General features: G+C 55.3%; 1 protein-coding gene across 1 annotated transcript in view; it reads right to left on the bottom strand.

Moving 5' to 3' along the window:
• The window catches only part of LOC118579538 (SCO-spondin), a 55,893-nt gene that overhangs the window by 18,011 nt on the left and 19,304 nt on the right, over window positions 1–18,578 (bottom strand). The window contains exons 33-65 of the mRNA XM_036180856.1: window positions 18,398–18,538; window positions 18,145–18,327; window positions 17,915–18,065; window positions 17,216–17,369; window positions 17,043–17,097; window positions 16,502–16,600; window positions 16,049–16,240; window positions 15,845–15,960; window positions 15,151–15,307; window positions 14,918–15,071; window positions 14,432–14,507; window positions 13,688–13,745; window positions 12,237–12,410; window positions 11,796–11,939; window positions 10,321–10,491; window positions 10,073–10,237; window positions 8,864–9,043; window positions 8,642–8,764; window positions 8,427–8,556; window positions 8,133–8,258; window positions 7,922–8,013; window positions 6,870–7,043; window positions 6,453–6,617; window positions 5,697–5,946; window positions 4,437–4,483; window positions 4,123–4,293; window positions 3,648–3,779; window positions 3,319–3,464; window positions 2,527–2,621; window positions 1,657–1,709; window positions 1,292–1,495; window positions 989–1,159; window positions 799–878 (exon numbers count right to left, since the gene is read on the bottom strand). Of these exons, the coding sequence (XP_036036749.1) occupies window positions 799–878; window positions 989–1,159; window positions 1,292–1,495; window positions 1,657–1,709; window positions 2,527–2,621; window positions 3,319–3,464; window positions 3,648–3,779; window positions 4,123–4,293; window positions 4,437–4,483; window positions 5,697–5,946; window positions 6,453–6,617; window positions 6,870–7,043; window positions 7,922–8,013; window positions 8,133–8,258; window positions 8,427–8,556; window positions 8,642–8,764; window positions 8,864–9,043; window positions 10,073–10,237; window positions 10,321–10,491; window positions 11,796–11,939; window positions 12,237–12,410; window positions 13,688–13,745; window positions 14,432–14,507; window positions 14,918–15,071; window positions 15,151–15,307; window positions 15,845–15,960; window positions 16,049–16,240; window positions 16,502–16,600; window positions 17,043–17,097; window positions 17,216–17,369; window positions 17,915–18,065; window positions 18,145–18,327; window positions 18,398–18,538 (4,529 nt within the window). The remainder of the gene's footprint in view (window positions 1–798; window positions 879–988; window positions 1,160–1,291; window positions 1,496–1,656; window positions 1,710–2,526; window positions 2,622–3,318; window positions 3,465–3,647; window positions 3,780–4,122; window positions 4,294–4,436; window positions 4,484–5,696; window positions 5,947–6,452; window positions 6,618–6,869; window positions 7,044–7,921; window positions 8,014–8,132; window positions 8,259–8,426; window positions 8,557–8,641; window positions 8,765–8,863; window positions 9,044–10,072; window positions 10,238–10,320; window positions 10,492–11,795; window positions 11,940–12,236; window positions 12,411–13,687; window positions 13,746–14,431; window positions 14,508–14,917; window positions 15,072–15,150; window positions 15,308–15,844; window positions 15,961–16,048; window positions 16,241–16,501; window positions 16,601–17,042; window positions 17,098–17,215; window positions 17,370–17,914; window positions 18,066–18,144; window positions 18,328–18,397; window positions 18,539–18,578) is intronic.

Below are 18,578 nucleotides of genomic sequence, written 5' to 3'. Positions count from 1 at the left end.
TCTGCAAATGTGAAGCCCCAAGTCTTGGGGATTGCAGAGTCAGTGTGGGCTTGCACAGATGGCCTGGGAACTGAGGCATGCCCAGACCTCCCTAGTACTGAGAGAAGCTGGCTGGGAGGAGAGGCTGTGTGGGCAAGAGCTGGGGACAGGCCTTGTCTACGATGACCTGCAGTGACCGTCCCATTCTAGCGCTCCTTCATCCTCCTCCCTCAGATGTCTGGAGCCATCCCTGGCCTCCTGTCCAGACCCGACTCTCCTCACTCAGGCCTCAAAGCACCGTCTTCATCTTCAGAGCCCTTACCATGTCCATCTTTAATTCATGTCTGTCTTCCCAGAATGTGGAATCATGGATCCAGAAACCTTGTCTGTGTCTGCCTCCATCTGTGTCTACAGTGTCTGTGTAGGTGTTTGGAACACACACACACATACACACACACACACACACACACACACACACACACACTCTGTATACCAAAATGTTTATGACACTTAAGATGATTCAGTGGGCTGACTTCCCTCCCTCATGTGTACTGTGTTTTCAATAGCACTCTAATTTAGAAACATTGGCTGTACTGATGCCAAGTGCTCCTAGATAAGGCTGGCTCCCTTGTCACCAAGAGGGAGCAAGCCTGCATTGTGGAAAACTAAAATCCAGAACCTCGCCCATCCCTATCAGGCTTTCTGCCCAGAACCAGGCAAGAGGCCATGGGCCCAAAACCATACCCATGCTTCCCACAAGAGGATTCTCTGGTCAGAGCCAAAGGTCAGATAAGGGGTACCAAGGGGGTCCAGACTCACCACAAGGTCATCACAGGAGCGGGGACAGGGAGGGCCACAGGGGCTGTACTCTGCCCCTTCAATGGTGCTACAGTTGCTCACTGGAGGACAGGATGGGCTGAGGTTGGTTGGAGCCCTTGGCCTACCTCCCAAGGCTGCTTCCTAGCTTCTTACTCTTTGCTCCTGGGCCCACCCCATCCTCAGCAGGTACCTGGGCATGGTTGAGCCTGGCAGGCCTCCCCCTGGGCCTGAGGTCCTTCACAGAAATCCCCTAGGCCCTGGGGTGGTGGCTGGTCACAGGCTCGGGTCCGGCTCCGCAGGCCTCCCCCACAGCTCCGACTACAGCCAGACCAGGGTCCCCAAGGACTCCAGCTCCCTGCTTCTGAGAGAACAGCAGAGGAAGGAGTGTGAAAGGGTTTGGGGGTGCTGGAGCCAGCTGGTACAAGGATGAAGTATTCCAAAGATGGCTCCACCCAGGGCTTCAGGGCAAGCATCAGCCTGAAGAGCCACTTACGGTCACATCCTGGCAGGAGGCATGGTTCTTCCTCAGCCTCGGAGCCTGGGCAGAGGGTTGTGGGGGCCACTGTGGGCAGGGGAGCTAGGCTGAAGTGTGCCATACTGGAGGGCCTGGTACAGAAGCGGTGCCGGTGGCGTCGGGCAGGACCGCAGGAGGCTGAACACATACTCCATGGGGTCCAGGGTGACCATGCAGGCTGACCTTGGGGTGCGTGGGGGAGCGAGAATGGGAGAAGAGAATGAACCAGTGAGGCACCATATCACCTTACGCCTCAGCTCTCCCGAAGCCTGTTTCCTGCCCCAGTGCAGGCCCGAGGCTGCCGGATGAGAAGCAAGGACAGAGGAGTGAGAAGCCTTTCCTACCTTCCTCACAAGGCCAGGAGCTGCAGTTGGTGATGAGCCCAGAGATACAGGAGCTGGAGGGGAAACAGAGGCATGGGTGCTCCCCAGGCTACAGGGTACCCACAGAGCCTTTGCTCCAACTCTAGCCCCCAGGACCTGCAAGTGTGACCTTAGTTGGAGATGGGATCCTTCCAGAGGTAACCAAGTCAATAAGGCTGTTGGAGGGGGCGAGGCCAATCTGGTGTGACATGTGTTCTTGTAAGAAAGGGGTGTTTGGATGCTGACATACACAGGGGAGGATGATGGGAAGAGGGAGAAGACAGCCGTCGGCAAGCTAGAAAATGTCAGATTGGTGCCAAAAAGGAGAGTTGGGACAAATGCTCCCTCAGTGCCTCAGACGCACCAGGTCTGCCAACCTTGATTTAGGACATGTGTGGCCACTGACAGCTGTTATTCAAGACCCTACCTCCAGAACATGTGTGTGTTTGTGTGCATGTGTATGAATGCATGTGTGTGTGTGTGTGTGATGTGTGTATGTGTGAGTACAGGTATGATATTCTTTATTACAACAATCATACAAATTAACTCAAGTTGGGGGGAAAAAGACAGGTGATCCTTTTTTCCCCATTACTGGAAACTTAATTCAGGGTCTTGCCAGGCAAACCCTCTGCCACTGAGTATGTCCCCAGGCTCTGAGAGAAGACAGACAAGGATGGGCAGTGGGGGTGAGGTAGGGGGCTGCAGGCAGGTTTAGATGGCAGGGCTGGTTGGTTGTGGCTGGGGGAGGGGAGGGGGTAGGCATCTCTGACTAACTGGAGCCAATCTCTCCTACTGCTGAGGGAAGACTGCTGTACAGTTGGGTCCTCAGAACTGGGGGTGGGTGGGGCTTACCAATTCTCACAGGGATGAACCAGCGCACTCCCCGGGGGATGAAGGCGCCCCCTGTGGGTACAGGGGCAGTCCTGGGCAGGCACACACACATTGTTCTGAAATAGAAAACCATTGGGCATCCTGGCTCCTGCCTACTCCAGTCACAGCTAGCACGCAATTTCCTAATCCATCTCAAGGGCCACCCAGAAGCCTTCCACGGGGCCTAACCCAGGTCCCTCTCTCAATGGCAAGAGCAGACCCTTAGCTGAGGGTCACATGGGAACATGGGTGCTCTCCTTCAGGAAGAAAAAGACCTGCTTCCATTGCAAGGCTGAATTGTTCAATGAAATCAACTGTGTGTGATCCATATTTTTCATATGAACCCATGTGGTTCACAGCATGACACCCTCCAGCCCCCGACCCTTCACCTTGCAACCATTTTCTTTAAGGAGTGAAGCTGTGTCTCCAGCCAGAACCAGTAGGCAACCTGGGTGTGTTTTCCTTATTCATCCCACTCTCCTGATTACCCAGTCTAAGACTGAGCACACAGTAGGTACTCAGCACATAGCTGCTGATGGATAGATTGGAGGACGTGCATTTGAAGGCGTGACGTGCGTAAAACCCCTTTGACTCACCTCCACCTTCATAAACAAGGGAACAACTATCTACGGTGTCTTTCACTCAGCAGTGTTTGTCTCCAGCCCCAAACCTTTGGCGTTGCCCTTGCCCAGGCCCCTGGCTATCTCTTCCCTGCCAAACCAGGGTCCCAAGCCATGAGGCAGTCCCAGCTGTGGCCAGGCAGCAGGATCTTACCAGCAGGAGCATTCCAGAAAGGCAGTAGCAGCCAGGTTGGCAAGTCTGATTGGTCTCTCTAGGGGTGCTGAGATGGGCACAGAAAGCTGGGCCCTGGGCACAGTCTAACCATTGCTGGCCCTTGGGACACACACCTGGCACTGGTCCTGTAGACACACGTGACAAAGGGGCAGCACAGTGCCTACCTACTCAGCTTTCGCCCTCATGGGAGAGGCTGAGGTTTCCATGGAGGCTATACCGTTGTAAAGGACAGGGCTGCAGGGGTGGGGTGTTGCAAGAGTCCTGGTGTGGTGGAAATGGAATTACAGTGCCCCCAAGGCATCCCTCACCTGCACAAGGCTGCAGGCTGCAGGTAGAGAACTCAGTGGGGCTGTGTGGGCCACTGCCTTGAGAGCGGTTTCTGTAGCCACCACCACAGGGCACTGAGCATGCAGTCCAGGAACCCCACTCTGCACCAGGACCTGTGGGGAGCATCAAGGCCACTAAAGAGCTCACATTCCATACCCAGCACACCTCTTTCCCCAACCCAGATACCCGAAGATGCCCCTTCCTTCTCATACTGTCTCTCTTCACCTGCAGATTTATCTCCACCTTAGGAGACATGGCGCCTTCAGAGAGGAAGTGGGCTGGCCTCTAGGGAGGGACTCTCTTGGGGAATGGACTAGCAAGGCCTCTGGAACCATCTCTTAGTGGCATCCCTTAGGGAAGTTGCTTATGTCTCTCATGGGGTCCTGGGGGTTATCTTGGCTTCTCTCTTAAAGAAGGTTCTTTAAGGAGCTCTCTGGCCCAGGTTCCCACTCTTACCTCGGCATGGCCTCAGACTGCAGAATTCAGCATCTATATTGGGACCTTGGCACTTGGCACCCCCAAAGGCAGCTGGTGGTGCTGTGCCTGCTCTGAAGCGCCGTCGAATGCCCACATTACAGCTTTGGCTGCAGGCACCCCATGGAGTCCAGGGGCTCCAGCCACAGGCAACTGCCAGGATGAGGGAGGGCAGATGTCTGAAACCATGTCAAGTTGTCCTGGACCCTGACTTTCTTAGGACACCACCAACACTCCCAGGAGGGTCCAAGGTCCCCCATAGTCTCTGAGCGCCAACCACCACAAGGAGGGAGTACCTGGACAGAGTTCTGAGGTGCACACCATTTCTCCAGAGACGCAGGTGCTGCCAAGAGAGGGTCCAGGGAGCCCCAATCAGCCCACCCAGCCCTTGCCATTGAAGCACTGGGTTCCTGCCTCAAAGGACAGGGAGCCAAGACACCAAATACACAACGTGGCATGCAGGATGTGACCTGGACTTTCACCCTCGTTAACTCCCTCCCAAATCTGCCTTCCCTGGGCCCCTTGGTCCCCAGGTAGGGTGCTGTCTCTTTGACACACAGTTTCATCAAGAGTGCCTTTTTATACTTTTTATTTCATGTGCACTTATTTAATGTACATGACTTTAAGTGACCGGGCTAGGTAGGGGCAATTTAGAAAAAGCTAGAATTCTAGAAGTGGTTATATTTTGTGCCCTTCCATTTTTCTCTAGTACATGCTTATTGGTTAAACACTGGAGATTCCAGAAAAATAATCTAGCAGAGAAAGGGGGGGGGACAATAAATAAGGGGACTGGGGGAGGTACCAGGAGATAAAAAGGAAGAGGAGAATGAAGAAATCTGAGGAAAGGGAGGGGCGGGGTGGGGGGGGGGGCGGTGAGGAATGTGTTAGAGCGCCCTCTGCTGGCAAAACCTCGTGTTAGTTTTGAGACCTGGATACTTCAAAGAGCAGAATCGAAGGGATCCCGTGTAGAGAATTACGTTCAGGAAGGAGAAAACTCCTTCCAGAGTTGAGGAGCTATGACAACTGATGGGTTCTGGGAAAAGGAAAGACCATTCTCTTTAAGGACACAGCCCCTGGTGGCTGGACCATTCTCCAGCGGACCCATGAGCATCTAGACAACAAGAACACATTAAGTTGGAAGGGGCTGGGGTGGATCTGGAAGGAGTTAGAGGGAGGAGTGAGGATGAATAGGATCAAAACATATTATATCCATGCAGGAATTGGTGAAAGGATGAAAATATATTTTTACAAAGAAGCCTCTCTCCAGGCTATTCTGCATGGCACCCCCCCACCTATTTGAAACCCAGCCTTCCCACCGTCAGATGGGGTGAATATTTCTTGTAGACACCTGTGTTGTAGCCAGGCAGTGAATCACCGCCTGCAGTCTTCTCAGGAGCCGTGCCCGGTGTGTTTGTCAGCATATTCGGCCCCCTACCCTCTGCCCCCCCAAACCCCACACCAATGAGTGAATACCTGTGAGTCCACTCGGATGCGACTCTGCAGCATAGTCCCTCCCCCGGCCCCGGCCCCGGCCCTGGCCTCCACTGGGAGCCTACCAGTTGTTGCAGTCCAGGTGAGCTACTGCTCCTGGTGCATAGAGCTGCCCGTGCAGCTGACAGGGGCACTGGCTGCGGGGCAGGCAGCTGGCATTATGCAGAAAGAGGCCAGGGGGGCAGGTGCAGCTAGGGGCACAGGAACCAGTGCACTCTACCCCAGGGTCCTGTGCCAGGCACAGCTGAGGGCACGGACCCCCCTCCTCGTGACACTGCTCTGCTGAGCGGAACACCATGTTCCCTGGGCACGGGGCTAGGTGGGAAGACAGAAAGGTCTGAGTCAGGAAAGGAGAGAAGGGATGCTGACAAGGAGGAAAGCCTGGGTGTAGTGATTGACAAGGCAGAGATGAGGAAGCCCCTCCCCTCCATTCCTTTCCCATTCCCTCCCCTCGCCCCATAGCTTGGCTCCCTGGGATATGAATGCTCTTGAGAACAGAACACCAGCGTCTGGGCAGGAGGAATGCCCAACAGATCAAGGCGCTAAGGAGTTAGACTCTCCTCGGCTGGCCCTGCTCCCCTTGCTTTTGCCTGTGAGTGGGCTCTGCCTTCAGAGTCATGTGCCCTTGCCAGGGACAAGGAAAGTGCCTGCCCAGTATCTGGTTCCCAGCAAATGGGAGGAGGAGATGCTGAAAATCCTTAATGTTCCCTAAGTGTGCCCTGTTCTGGAGTCAGAGGTCAGCTAAGCGAGAAGAGAAGGCTGGAAAGGTCAAAAGCCCGGGGTGGACAAGGCCACTTGGAGAGTGTGGAGGGCTCTGGCACCTGTGCAGGGATGCATGTTGCAGTCTCGGGTCTGAGTGTGGGGTCCTGGGCACGCAGGATTCCCAGGAGCCAAGCTAGAGCAGCTGCGCCCACGAGTCTGGATGCCACCGTTACAGGAGGCTGTGCAGGTGGTCCAGGAAGCCCAGAAGCCCCAGGCACTTGGCACTGGCAGGAAGAACAGAGGCTATGGTCATTGGTGGCAAGACATGGGCAGAGGGAGGGGGGATTTAGGATGATCCCAAATAATGTCAATCATGTGTTGGTTTTTTAGGGAGACTTTGGGTGGGGGTGGCTTAAGGACACCGCCAGGTTTGCTCTTTCCCTCCTTCGTGGGGGATGGACCAGGTCAAGAGGTCATTCTCTTCTATTCCTTTTCCCACTCAGGTTCCCAGCCACACCAGGAAGGCGGGGCTATACCTGGGCACACAGGGGGGCTGCAGGGCTCCTCCTGGGTGGCCTCTCCAGGGCAGAATGTGTCCCTGGAGCTGGGGCAGAGCCGAGAACGCTGCCGCCAGCCAGGGTCCCCCCCAGGGACAAGGCAGCTCTGGGAGCAGGAAGACCAGGATGTCCAGTGTGTCCAGCCTGGCATCTCTGGAAGGAAAAGACAGTGCAGGTCTGCCGTATAGAGGCTCTGGCAGTGCTGGCAAAGGTTGGGGGGCCGGGGTGCGTCTGAAAAGCCGAGGGCCCACAAAGGGTAAGGGTTGCTCCTCTGACTCACTCTGTTCTTAGGACCCTGTTCTGCAGCTGTTTCTCACCCTTCCCTAAGGCAGAGCCCTCCATGGAACCTGGCCAAGCTCATGCCCTGCTTCCCCGAGGTTCAGCCAACAGCCCATAATATATGTCCCTCAGCCTCAGTTTCCTGTGATCTGAGACCACCTGTCTGAGGTCGCCATTCACTCTCCACTGCCCCCAGGACCCACTCCTCAGCCCCCTCCTCTCATTCCCTGTACCCATCCCTCATCCCACCTCACACACCAACAGGGATTAGCTTGCCCTGCAGTGACCTCCTCCCTTGACACCACACAGCCTGAGGCAAAGGGACAAATTGGAACCTTTATCTTGCCTCTGAGTGTTTCTGTCTGCCCTGGTCACCTGAAGCACACACAGCCAGGCCAGCAGCCTCCTCCTTCTGGCCTCTGCAGGCAATTGTCCCACCCTAGCCAGCCTGCCCAGGGACCCAGGATGTCTTCATGAGAGTGTCTCTCCCACCCCAAAGCCCACTAACCTAATCTGGTTCCAAGACCATAACCAGATGGGTGGGCATGACTCTCACACTCTCACTGCCACTTTCTGGCGATGCCTCACCTTCCACGGTGCCCACCACAGTTTCTGTTAGCATTTGGGGTCCAGGCAGGAAAGGGGACATGGGGAAACCAGCATCCTCTGGCACAGCTTATTCACTATCCATCCCAGGTACCAGCCAGGACAGGGAATTGGGAAGAGGAAGGCAGTGTCCTGCCATACCGTACCTGTCCCACATTCTGTGTAGCAGGCCTGCAGTTCCTGCCCGTCACCTTCACACGGGGCACCTCCAAATGCCGCGGGAGGGTTGGAGGGGGACCTGAAGAGAGACTTGCCTTCCTTGTCCTTCTGTCACCCTGTCCACTGCCCTCCCCCCACCAGGGTGACCTGTTCTCATCCTTTCTCCACATCTCTTCCATTTTTGGCCCACCTCCACACCTGAACCTGGCCTTTACTCCAGAGCCACAGGAGCGATCACAAGGTGTCCAGGGGGACCAGGCAGACCAGCCACAGGACTGGGAGCAGCCTCCTGGCTTACACAGCAGTACCCCCTTCTCACACGCGCTGCAGAGGACAGAAGGGGTGGAGGACCCATCAGCACCAGGAGGCTCTGGCCAGTATCGGCCTCCCTTCGATACCGCCCTTCATCCGGCCCCTCCTATGACCCAGCTCCTTCTCTCACACCAGTACTGGCCCCTGGACTAGCACCACCCCTCAGCCCATCGTGGTCACCATTGGCTGCAGTTGTCCAGCAAGAAGGCCAGCCCGGGCTGTCTCAGGTCTTGGCCCACCAGGCAGGGGCATTCAGAGAGGGGCAGGCAGTGAGAGTCCTGGAGGAAAAGCCCAGGAGGGCAGCGGCATCCTGGGTGCAAGCAGAGGAAGTCACTTAGGGGCAGCACTGGGCTGGGGTGGGCAACTCTTACTTGCACTTTCTGTCTCTGCCTCACCTTCCATACAATGCCCACTGCAGCTTCTGTTGGCTTCAGGGTCCAGGCAGGAGGGTGGACATGGGGGTACCAGACCCTTCCGGCACAGTTCAGCACTCACGTGAACACGGCCTGGCTCACAGTCTCAGGAGAGAAGAGCACACGTAGTGTGGACGCCAGAAGGCCCAGAGACAAACCTGGGGCTCCACGGGTGGAGGTCCCTCCCGGCCAGCTTCCCTTTACCTGTGTCACCCGGGCAGAGCTGCAAGCTGCAGGGTGTCCTCTCGTGGGAAGGTCCAGGGCAGGGGGCACCACCATTCTTGGGTGGGGGATCCACACAGCTCCTCTGGCGACTCTGGTGGCCCCCTCCACAGGACACACTGCAGGGCTCCCAGGGCCCCCACTCTGACCATGCGCCAGCCACTGTAGAGGAAGAAGGGGGTCCACCAGAAAGACTCCAAGGAGACAGGCTGTGTAGAAAGGGGAAGGCCAACCCAGGGAGCCTCTCCCCACTCCTTGGGAGCCAGTGGTCTGGCAGGCAAGAGCAGCACCCTAGTGGTTCTACAACTCCCTGGATTCTGGGAAACTGCCCATAGGTGAGTGAACCAGGGAAAGACACCCAGTGACCCCAAGGACAGACTTTGGGCCCCTGGCAAGGTTACAATGGCAGGAGCCTGAAGTGGGGCACAGCTGGCAGCAGTGAGACAAGGAAGTACCAAAGCCAGCGTTGGGAATCTGATGTAGGAACCGTGGGGAGCCTGGGGTGTGTGTGTGTGTGTGTGTGTGTGCGCGCATGTGCTCGCACGTGTGCGTGTGTGTGCGTGTGCGTGCGTGTGTGTGCGCGCGCGTGCGTGTGTGTGCGCGCGCGTGCGTGTGTGTGTGTGTGTTCGCGCGCGCGCGTGTGTGTGTGTGTGTGTGTGTGTGTGTGTGTGTGTGCGCGCATGCGTGTGTGCGTGTGCGTGTGTGCGTGTGTGTGCGTGTGTAGGGGTACCCTCTCAGCAGCACACAGTGCAGGCTGGAAAGCCACTGTGTTGGAGTCACTGAACAAAAGGCCTACAAGGCCTTCAGGTATGGAGCCAGGGACAAGTAAGTGGTACAGTCAGCTGCCCCTTAAAATACCCTCCTCTGTTGTCCCCTTCATCCTCACCCACAGAGACACGGGTGGGAAGAGGTAGGAATGACTGCTGCCAGTTTACAGCAGGAGAACCCTGCGTAAAGGGATCCCCGAGCCACCTAGGTAGGCAAGGAGGGGTAGGGCCAGGACAGTGAGTGTCCTGTCCACTCTTTGAAGGCTGTAATGGCGTGGAGATCATTATACTAGAGTCCCCACAAGACTGGACACAAGAGTTTCCAAGGAGAGCAGGGCATTTGGTGAGGGTCTCTGATGTGAACCAACCCAGGTCTCCCACAGCAAGTGGTCTATCTCTATGTCTTTCTGGGGTGCTAGGCTACCTGGGCAGGCTTGCACGAAACAGGGCTGGCTGCGGAGCTGGTCCAACAGACAGCTGCCTCCGGGCAGGGGAGGTCTCAGCAGCTCCCGGCGCTGGAAGATGAGGCCCAGGCCACAGCTGTGGCTGCAGTGACTCCAGCCTGACCATGGTGCCAACACACAGTCCACTGCCAGGGAAGTACATCAGAGCTTGGAAGGGGGCTCATGCAGGAACAGGACCCTCAGGACTGTACTTCCAGCCAGCACTTACCACAGTCATCTTCATCAGAGCCATCCTGGCAGTTCAGCTGAAGGTCACAGCGCTGCTCACGAGGGAGACACTCCCCACTGCCACAGCTCAGCTGACTTGGGGAGCAGAGGGCCACTGGGGCTGGCAACCCAGGGAGGGCAGTGGTAGGCACAGTGAAGGGACCAGCACTGGCTGCCAGTCCATAATATGAGGAGAGAGAAGGGAGCTACATAAATGATTTCCGGCTGGATGAGAAACCGAGTCCTTTGAACTTTAGGCCAAGATAAGGACAGTTTGCTGAGCAGAAGCTCTGGCCTCTCCACCCTCCCGGCGCCTCTGGCAGCTTCTTCCAGGATGAGGCCCACACAAGGCCTTTGTTCTACACGGTTCCCATAGTTTCTCTACTTGTGAGTGTCCAGAGAGCAGTCAGTGCATGTAGAACAGTCCTTCCCCTTGGTTACCCTCTTTCTGAATGCATTCTCCCTGGGGTCCCCGTTTCTGTGACTGGCTAACACTTTCTCTTCTGATTGGCAAACCAAGCTTTGATCAAAATGATCTACCCCAGATGGATGGATGGACAGATAGGTAGAGACCATATGGATAGATAGATGGATATGTGGCTACATGGACAGATGGACAGACAGAAAAGTGAGTGTGTGAATGGGATAGGTAAATAGATGAGTAAACAGGCAGACAGGTAGGTGGGTAGGTAAGTGGAAAGATGGATGGATGGATGGATGGATGGATGGATGGATGGATGGATAGATAGTAAATGGATATGCAGATATATGGATCGATAGATGGGTCAATAGACTAATGGATATACAAATTGAGAGAGTGATGGACAGATTGAATAAATGATCAGATGCATGGGTATGTGGATGGAAAGATGGATGAAAAGACGGTGTATGTATGGATAGGTAGATTTAAGAGTAGGTTGGTGGGGGATAGAGAGATGCCTTAGTGGTTAAGAGCACTAGTTGGAGCACCAGAAGTCCCAGATTTGATTCCCAGCAACCACATGGTGGTTTACAACCATCTCTAATTCCAGTTTGAAGAGATCCAATGTCCTCAATGGTCTCTGTGAGCACACTCATGTGGCATACATTCATGCACACATATGTAAATAAAAACAACAAAAATAAATATTTTTAAAAAGAGCAGGTAGATGACAGATACATAAAGAGGTGAATGGATCGTTGGATATGTGGACGGGTGAGTGGATGGATGGATGAGTGGATGTATCAATAGATAAGTGGGCAGATGGATTGGTGGATAGATGAGTTACCTCAACAGCCAGATAGGTTTAATAAAACAGCCTGGGACCCAATGTCTATCCCATTCTCTCCATCACCTTCAGACACTGGTGCTTCCAGTGGCTTTTACAATTCCTCTCTATTCCCTGCTGTCCCAACCCCTCCCATGTCCCTACCATATGAACTATCCAGACCCGCAACCATCTTGCCATCTCCAGATGATGCAATCCCCCAGCTCACCACAGTGCTGCTCATCGGAGCCATCAAGACAGTCCTCCCTTCCATCACACAGCTGCTTCTGCTCCACACAGCCCAGCACATCACAGGGCATCTGCCCAGGGCCACACCATGCGCGTGGAAAGGGCCTGGGGGTGACACTTTGGCCTGCAGGCAGGACACCACCACAGCCAGCTGACTTGGAAACCAATCACCCTTACCCTTCTTCCTTGGTCACTTAGACCCCAACTTCCCTCTACTTAGCATCTAGGATACCCCACTTTTTGCCTCTCTTGAGGTAATGAAAAAGGAGTGAGTGGGGTTAGGAAGCTTGGTGCCTAGGCCAACTCTGCTAAAAATGACAGGGAACCATGTGACCAAGATCCAAGTGATGAGCCTCCTGCGGCTGCTGCTCCTCCCAGAGAAGCTGGGCTCACACAGGCCTTTCAGGCAGAAGAGTCTTACCAACAGGAGATGCAGGAGTGACTGAGTGGGGGGGAAGCACCGTCACAGCTGCCAATCCTGGGTGCAGGCTCCTGGCGCCAGGAGGGAATGTGGAGATGGTGGTCACCGTCTGCATGGATTGCCCTGAAGCAGGCAGAGGAGTCTCAGGAATGCGAATGGGACCTGCTGTCTTCCCTGAGGATGGAGGAGGGAGTGAGATGACACTGCACTGGCTAAGCTCACTGGCCTGTGAGAGGTGGTGACAGACCCTGAAGAGGTCCCATGTGGTACAGGATAACCATAGACAGCTATCATAGACAACATCCCACCTTGGAGGGACCCTCAGATTTTTTTTTTTTTTTTTAAAAAGGGTTGGTCTCTACCCCCAAGGAGCCTGAGAAAAGGGTTAAGAGAAAGGAGACAAAATCTAGTTTGATCTAGCACTCTTCTCTAGTTGCAAAAAGACATAGCAACTTTCTAATACAAGGCCACTGTAAAATAAGGTGTTTAGAGGAGAGAACTGGAGTCGTTTAAACATAACAGCAGAAGGAGCAAGTGTAGCTGAGACTTGGGATGAGGACATTGCTACCGATGTGAAAGACACTGATTTCTGAGCTTCTTGACAGCTGCTGTGAAAAGGAGAAGCAGACACGCATTTTCTGCCAAAACATTCATCTTCAAAGACAGCTGTTTTTGGAACCAGATTTAGACTAGGACTAGGATTCATCCCATGAGCCCACATGTTGCAGATGTACTATTTTTTACAAAAGACACAAAGACATGGTTCAGCCAGGCTGCTGAACAGCTTCCACTGGAGTTCAAGGGGAAGAGCCTCCTAGGTTCATAGGTGAGGAACCTGAGGCACTGGCCAGCATGATGTGTCCAATATCTCCCATGTTAGAGTCAGTACAGGTCTGCTGCTCCGGTGGTCCACACCCATCCCATCCTACACTGAGTCAGCTCTCTTGGGAACCGTGGTATAGGTGGCTGATCTTGGGGACACTGGTACATGCCTACCAGGGAGTCCCTTTTCCTGCTTAGGAGCACCCTAAGCTGGGCACTCTGCCCACTTTCACGTCCACTTAGGGAACCTGCTGCCAATAAACACTTTAGAAAAATGCCTAGCATCATATCTAGGTGAGCAGAAAGACAAAGATGGGGCCAGGTGGTTTCTCAACTCCCTCAAGAAGACTTATCCAGGGTATGGGGGCTGCAGCCACCTTGCAGGACAACTGCATGGCCCTAGGAACTGTCTTTGTCCACTTAGACCTCATATCCTGAGTCTAGTAGGCTGAGAAGGTTGGGACCTGGCCATGCACCTGGTGACCAGTATCTCCTGACCCCATAGCTCTCTTGGAGGAAGTCAGAGGACACAGGGTTTCAGCCTCTGGGATGCCACTGCCCTTTGCTCTAGAAGGGCAGGTAATGGCAAGGGCAGGGATGTGGAAGGGGATTGGGGTCTGTGCACACACCTCCAGTAGGCATGGATGATTTCTGCTTGGGCTGCTGGTTCTCCATGTCTGCCAGACCCTACAGAGGGAGAGAGCTCAGTGACCCCACTCAGGCCTCCAGGGCAGCTACACATCTATCCCTTTTCCAGCAAGCCACAGCTGCCCCCTTCCCACCTATATATCTTTACAGAAACTTAGAGCTGAGGACAGAGGTGTCTCTCCCGAAAGGTAAGTAGGCTGGATATCCCAAGGGACTGGCCCACAGAACTCATGACCAAGCTACCCTCCCCTGCAAGGTGGATGAGCTGGGCATACTCGGGCACTGGCCCATACCCTCACTGGCCCACCTGTGCAATCACTTCAGCTCTTCCCCCAAGGTCCGAGGCCTCCTCAATACCCTGAGCAGGTTGCTTGTCAATGGAAAGTGTCCTGTCCCTTCTTACGTCACAGATATCCCCATCCTTCAAGCTTTGTCCCAGATGCCTTTGGGGACCCCAGGCATAGATTCCCAAAGCAGGTACCTTGGTGCCTCCTCACCCATGACACAGAGCTCTTGCCACCCTGACTGCACGATGTCAGTGCCCTGCCCTGTCCCTCTAGCACTCAGTACCCACCTAAGCTGGATCTTACTTAGCTCAGAACTGAAGGCCTGGCAGGGTAGCATCAGGAGACACAGTTGGGGGAAGGCCACTGAATGTGAGGAGAAGGACAATACAGATGCAGACCGTGCATCAGGGAGGCAGTGAAGCACAGATTCTCACTCACCTCCCTGGGCTGGGCTGGAAACTTTCCAGGCTGAGTGGAGGAGGAGAGGGCTGGGGTCCTGACTGTGGAATGAACTCTGAGAAGAAAAACCACCAGGAGGGTTCCAGGGAATCTCCCAGCCCTGGAGCCCAACCACCCTGACGAGATCAGATCAGGGCATTCAGGAGGGGTACTGTCCACTGAGGGTGGACAAAGGTGAGCTCTCAGCTTGATCACGTCATGATCACAGGAGGGCAGGTAAAGCTCTCCCGTTGGCCATCCTATAGGATCAGATAGAAACTGAGAGTCTCCCAACTATCATGCTGGGTAGTGGTGGTCCTCTTAGCTCAGGGGCTAAACTCCGGATACCAGGAGAATGCACAGAACCCAAGACTCTCAGGGTGGTAAGGGCTCTGGAGCACCCAGCTGTGACTCCTCAGCATGCAAGGTTTGTGAAGGCAAAGCAGGACTCCTCCCATCCAGGTTCCACCCAAAGCCAGGCCATACCTGCTCGTGGTGCCTGCAGGAAGGGGCCCACAGCCCTCCTCATCAGAGCCCTCCTTGCAGTCCACAGCACCATCACATGACCCTCCTTTTGGGACACATTCACCACTGGCACAGCGGTGCCTGGCCCCTGGACATGGGGGTGCCAATGGGGACACTGTGGAGGACATGTTACTAAGGACTCCTGACGTCACACTGCCCACTCTTGTCCCTCTGGCTCTCAAGCTGGCCTGTACCTGGCTCACAGCCCAGCAGCTCCACCCACAGGAAGATATTGCGCAGAAGGTTGTTGTTGTGCCCATCATGTGGCCACACCCTGACGTATCGCGCCTGTACCATCTGGTCGAATGTCCACACCTCAGGGGCCGTATGGCTTGGGCTCCCGGAGGAAAGCTGTGGGAGACATTATCTGTTGCCCAAGTCCCACCTCTTGCTCAGGCTGCCACTGTAACCCTGTTTCTCCTCCTGCTTCCTCCAACCCTCATAATGTAGATGCTACTCCTGCACAGAGAAGGTGCTCTTTAAGAAGGTAAGCATTGAACACCTATGTGAACTGAGTCCTATGGCTGCAAGGGGTCTGTCTCCTTGGACAGGATGCCAATTCCTCAAGGAAATGCACTGTGCCCAGGGCTGCTCCATAGAGACCTGCACTTCCAAGGGCCTCTGTGAACTGGGTGTGTTACCATCCTGCTCCTTCACAAGCTGTTAGAAGGTCATGTGTGCAGATTTCTAAGCCACTTCCATGTTTTCAAGTATCCCTGGACTCTTAGCTCCACAGAGCACAGTCCTGGCTAGTTAGCAGGTGTTTCACAGATGTCTAATGCAAGGACTGTCCCTCAGGGGGATGAAAGTCCCTTGGGGACAATGGCTGTGGTATCCACAAATGGGTTTCTTGGGCCACCTGCCCCAGGGGATTGGAGTGCTCAGTACCGTGGGCGGCGGCAGGGAGTTGAGAGAGTCGTACCACTGTAGACCATCACTGCTGAACTGGAGCGACAAGCTGGTAACATAAGCAGGAGAAGAGCCAACCCCCTGCACCATGATACCTGAGGAGGGACCAGGGCAAGGCAAAGGTCAGCACTGAGGCAGCCACCTCATCTCCCATCTCTATCCCATGCCCTCCTCCTCACTGACCAGTTAGGTTCCGAGGCTGCAGCAGGTCAAGCTGCAGGTAGAGTGGCTGGGTGTGCCACTCAGCATGAGCACCCTCTCCAGGGCCAGGCCCTATGGTGGGCGCCTCTGCAGCAGCAAAGGTGGGGTGTTCCATGTCCTGGGATGATGCCCACATGGGCAGTTGGGCCAGACCCAGGGGAGAATAGCAGGCATCTGGATTCAGGAGAGAGAGGTTGCTGGAGCAGGGCAGAACAGAGGGTGGCAGGGGCAATTAGGGGGCAACAAGGGGAGCTGGGGTATGGAAGACAGGAAATGCAACAAGGAGGGCAGAGCTGGGGAATGCAACTTGGGATGGGTGACTTCACCACCTGCAGTGTGTAGGAGGCTGGGAACTGCACCCCAGGTCCTGTTTCCCTAGCAGTCTGGGAAGTGCTAGGACAGTCCCTTTCAACATCCAAACAGCACACGACTTACCCCCCAGAGGAGGCAGAACATAGGTGAGCAGGGGGGCTCCCATCTGAGGGCTGGAGGTAGGGGCAGGGGTGGTCCTGGGGACCACTGTCTGGTTCTTTCCTGTGTAGAGACCCAGTGGTCAGGAGAGAGAGTAGAAGAGGCTGCCACCAGCCACCAACCCAGCACTTAGGCCCTCCACACTTCCTGGAACACGGTCCCCCTCACAACTTCTCAAGAATAAATTCCAGCTGGGAAGCGCCCCTCTTTCCCTTTGAGTGAAGGGGGGATTTTCACCCCCACAGACTATTTAGAACACAGAATAAAACCGCCAGGCCCAAATGGATGAGTGTGGGACAGGTGCAGTTTCTAAGCCTCTGTGGGCATTAGAAGGAGACTCGAGCCGTGAACAGCCTAGGTAACTGTGCATGCTGGGTGAGCTCTAACTTCACCGATTTGTAGGCATGCTTTTAGGATAAGGAAGCTGAACCATTGCTTCCTGTCATGGTTTGCACTGGGTTCTTCTCCTCCTGAGGCTCTTGCGCTGCTCCTCAGACCCACTCACCAGGCAGTGCGCAGCGGCAACACGATTCTCCCATTCCCTCCACCAGGACCCAGCCCTGTGGGAACATGGAAGTCAAGCTGCTTGTCCGTCTCTAACCCGTCAGCTTCCCCAGGCCTGGCTGGTCTAGATCACCTCTCCAGGCTCAGCCCTCTCCACGTTCTCAGACCCCTTACCTGGGGGCAGTTGCCCAGCGGGCAATACGGGGAGCAGCGTGTGATTCCCCTGTGCAGACACTCGCACACCGTGCAGGGGCCTCCACGCCAGCGTTCCCCAACATGGTGCAGGAGGCCCCACTGCTCACAGCCCTCACAAGGCTCTGTCTGGCACCTGGGAAGGAGACATGGTTACGGCCTCCTGGAGGAGGGGGCTCACTCAAAGCTATCCCCAACTTGCCGGGCTAAGGGCGTTCTTAGACTTGACACTGTCAATAAGAAAACTGGGAGAGTCCTGTGTAAATGTCTGGTCACGCCATAACCCCACTCTACACTTGCTCCTAAGAGAGCAGCCACAACAGGCACACAAGAATGGGAAAGGAAGTGATCTGTGCCAACACTGCAGGTTAACACAGCCGGCCCCAGAAGGGCTGGAATGACTATGCCCCTACAAGGCTCACCAGAGGCAAACCCCCTCCACCCCGGCAGAGACAGAGACCCATTATTGCCACTGGAATGGTCAAGCTCTATCTTGTAGGTCCTGTCTGCTGGCTCCTGGATCTAGCAGGTACAAAACAGAAGTAGGAAAAGGCAGCTGAGATGTCAATTGGGCCTCACAGAACAGCTTGCTAGTGGGGTCTCTGTCAGATGTGAAATGCCTATCTCAGAGTTGACCTCCTAAGCAGAGGTAGAGGGTAGGTCAGGTCCCCTATCCTGTACCTGCGGGCCTTGCGGTGGATGCCACGGCACTGGCGACCCCTACCAGAGAGGCGCGGGTTGTTGGGGCTCCGGAAGGACCACTGGAGGCTCTGGCTGCTGCAAGGCCCCAGGCACTCCGCCCAGGGGGACCAGGAGGACCAGCCACAGTCCACTGAGAGAAGACTGGAGTCAAGGTTGGGTGGTCTGGGGAGGGACAAGGCCCCCCAGGGATGGGCCTGGTAGAGGCTTACCAGAACATTCTGGATTGGGCTGGCAGCGATGTGGTTGCCCATCCTGGCAGAAGCAGAGCTGGCAGTCCATTTTGATGCGTTGCCCAGGCCAGTAACGGGTACCATCCACCAGGCAGGGGCACTGCCCGGGCTCCACACACCGCCCCTCGGTGCCCAGCACCTGCCCTTCTGGGCACCAGCAACCTAGGTAAAGCCCAGCATTAGATATCATATAAAGCAAGGCCTCCACGGACCTGGTTCAGTACCCCCTCACCTGGGCTGCTGCAGGGCCTATCAGGCGAGCACATGGTCTGACCAGAAACATCATCACAAGTCAGAGGGCAGGGGGCACAGAGCTGGAATACCAATTCCCCGAAGCAAGTGGCATTGGGGCAGCCCTCCTGAGGGCAGGGATCTGAAAGTAGGCAAGGACAGGGTCAGAGCTTATAGAGAGG

Source organism: Onychomys torridus, chromosome 3 (assembly GCF_903995425.1).
Source record: "Onychomys torridus chromosome 3, mOncTor1.1, whole genome shotgun sequence".
NCBI classification, from domain to species: Eukaryota; Metazoa; Chordata; class Mammalia; order Rodentia; family Cricetidae; genus Onychomys; species Onychomys torridus.
Note: the sequence above shows the minus strand (reverse complement) of the source record. Positions and strands in the feature narration are given on the sequence as shown.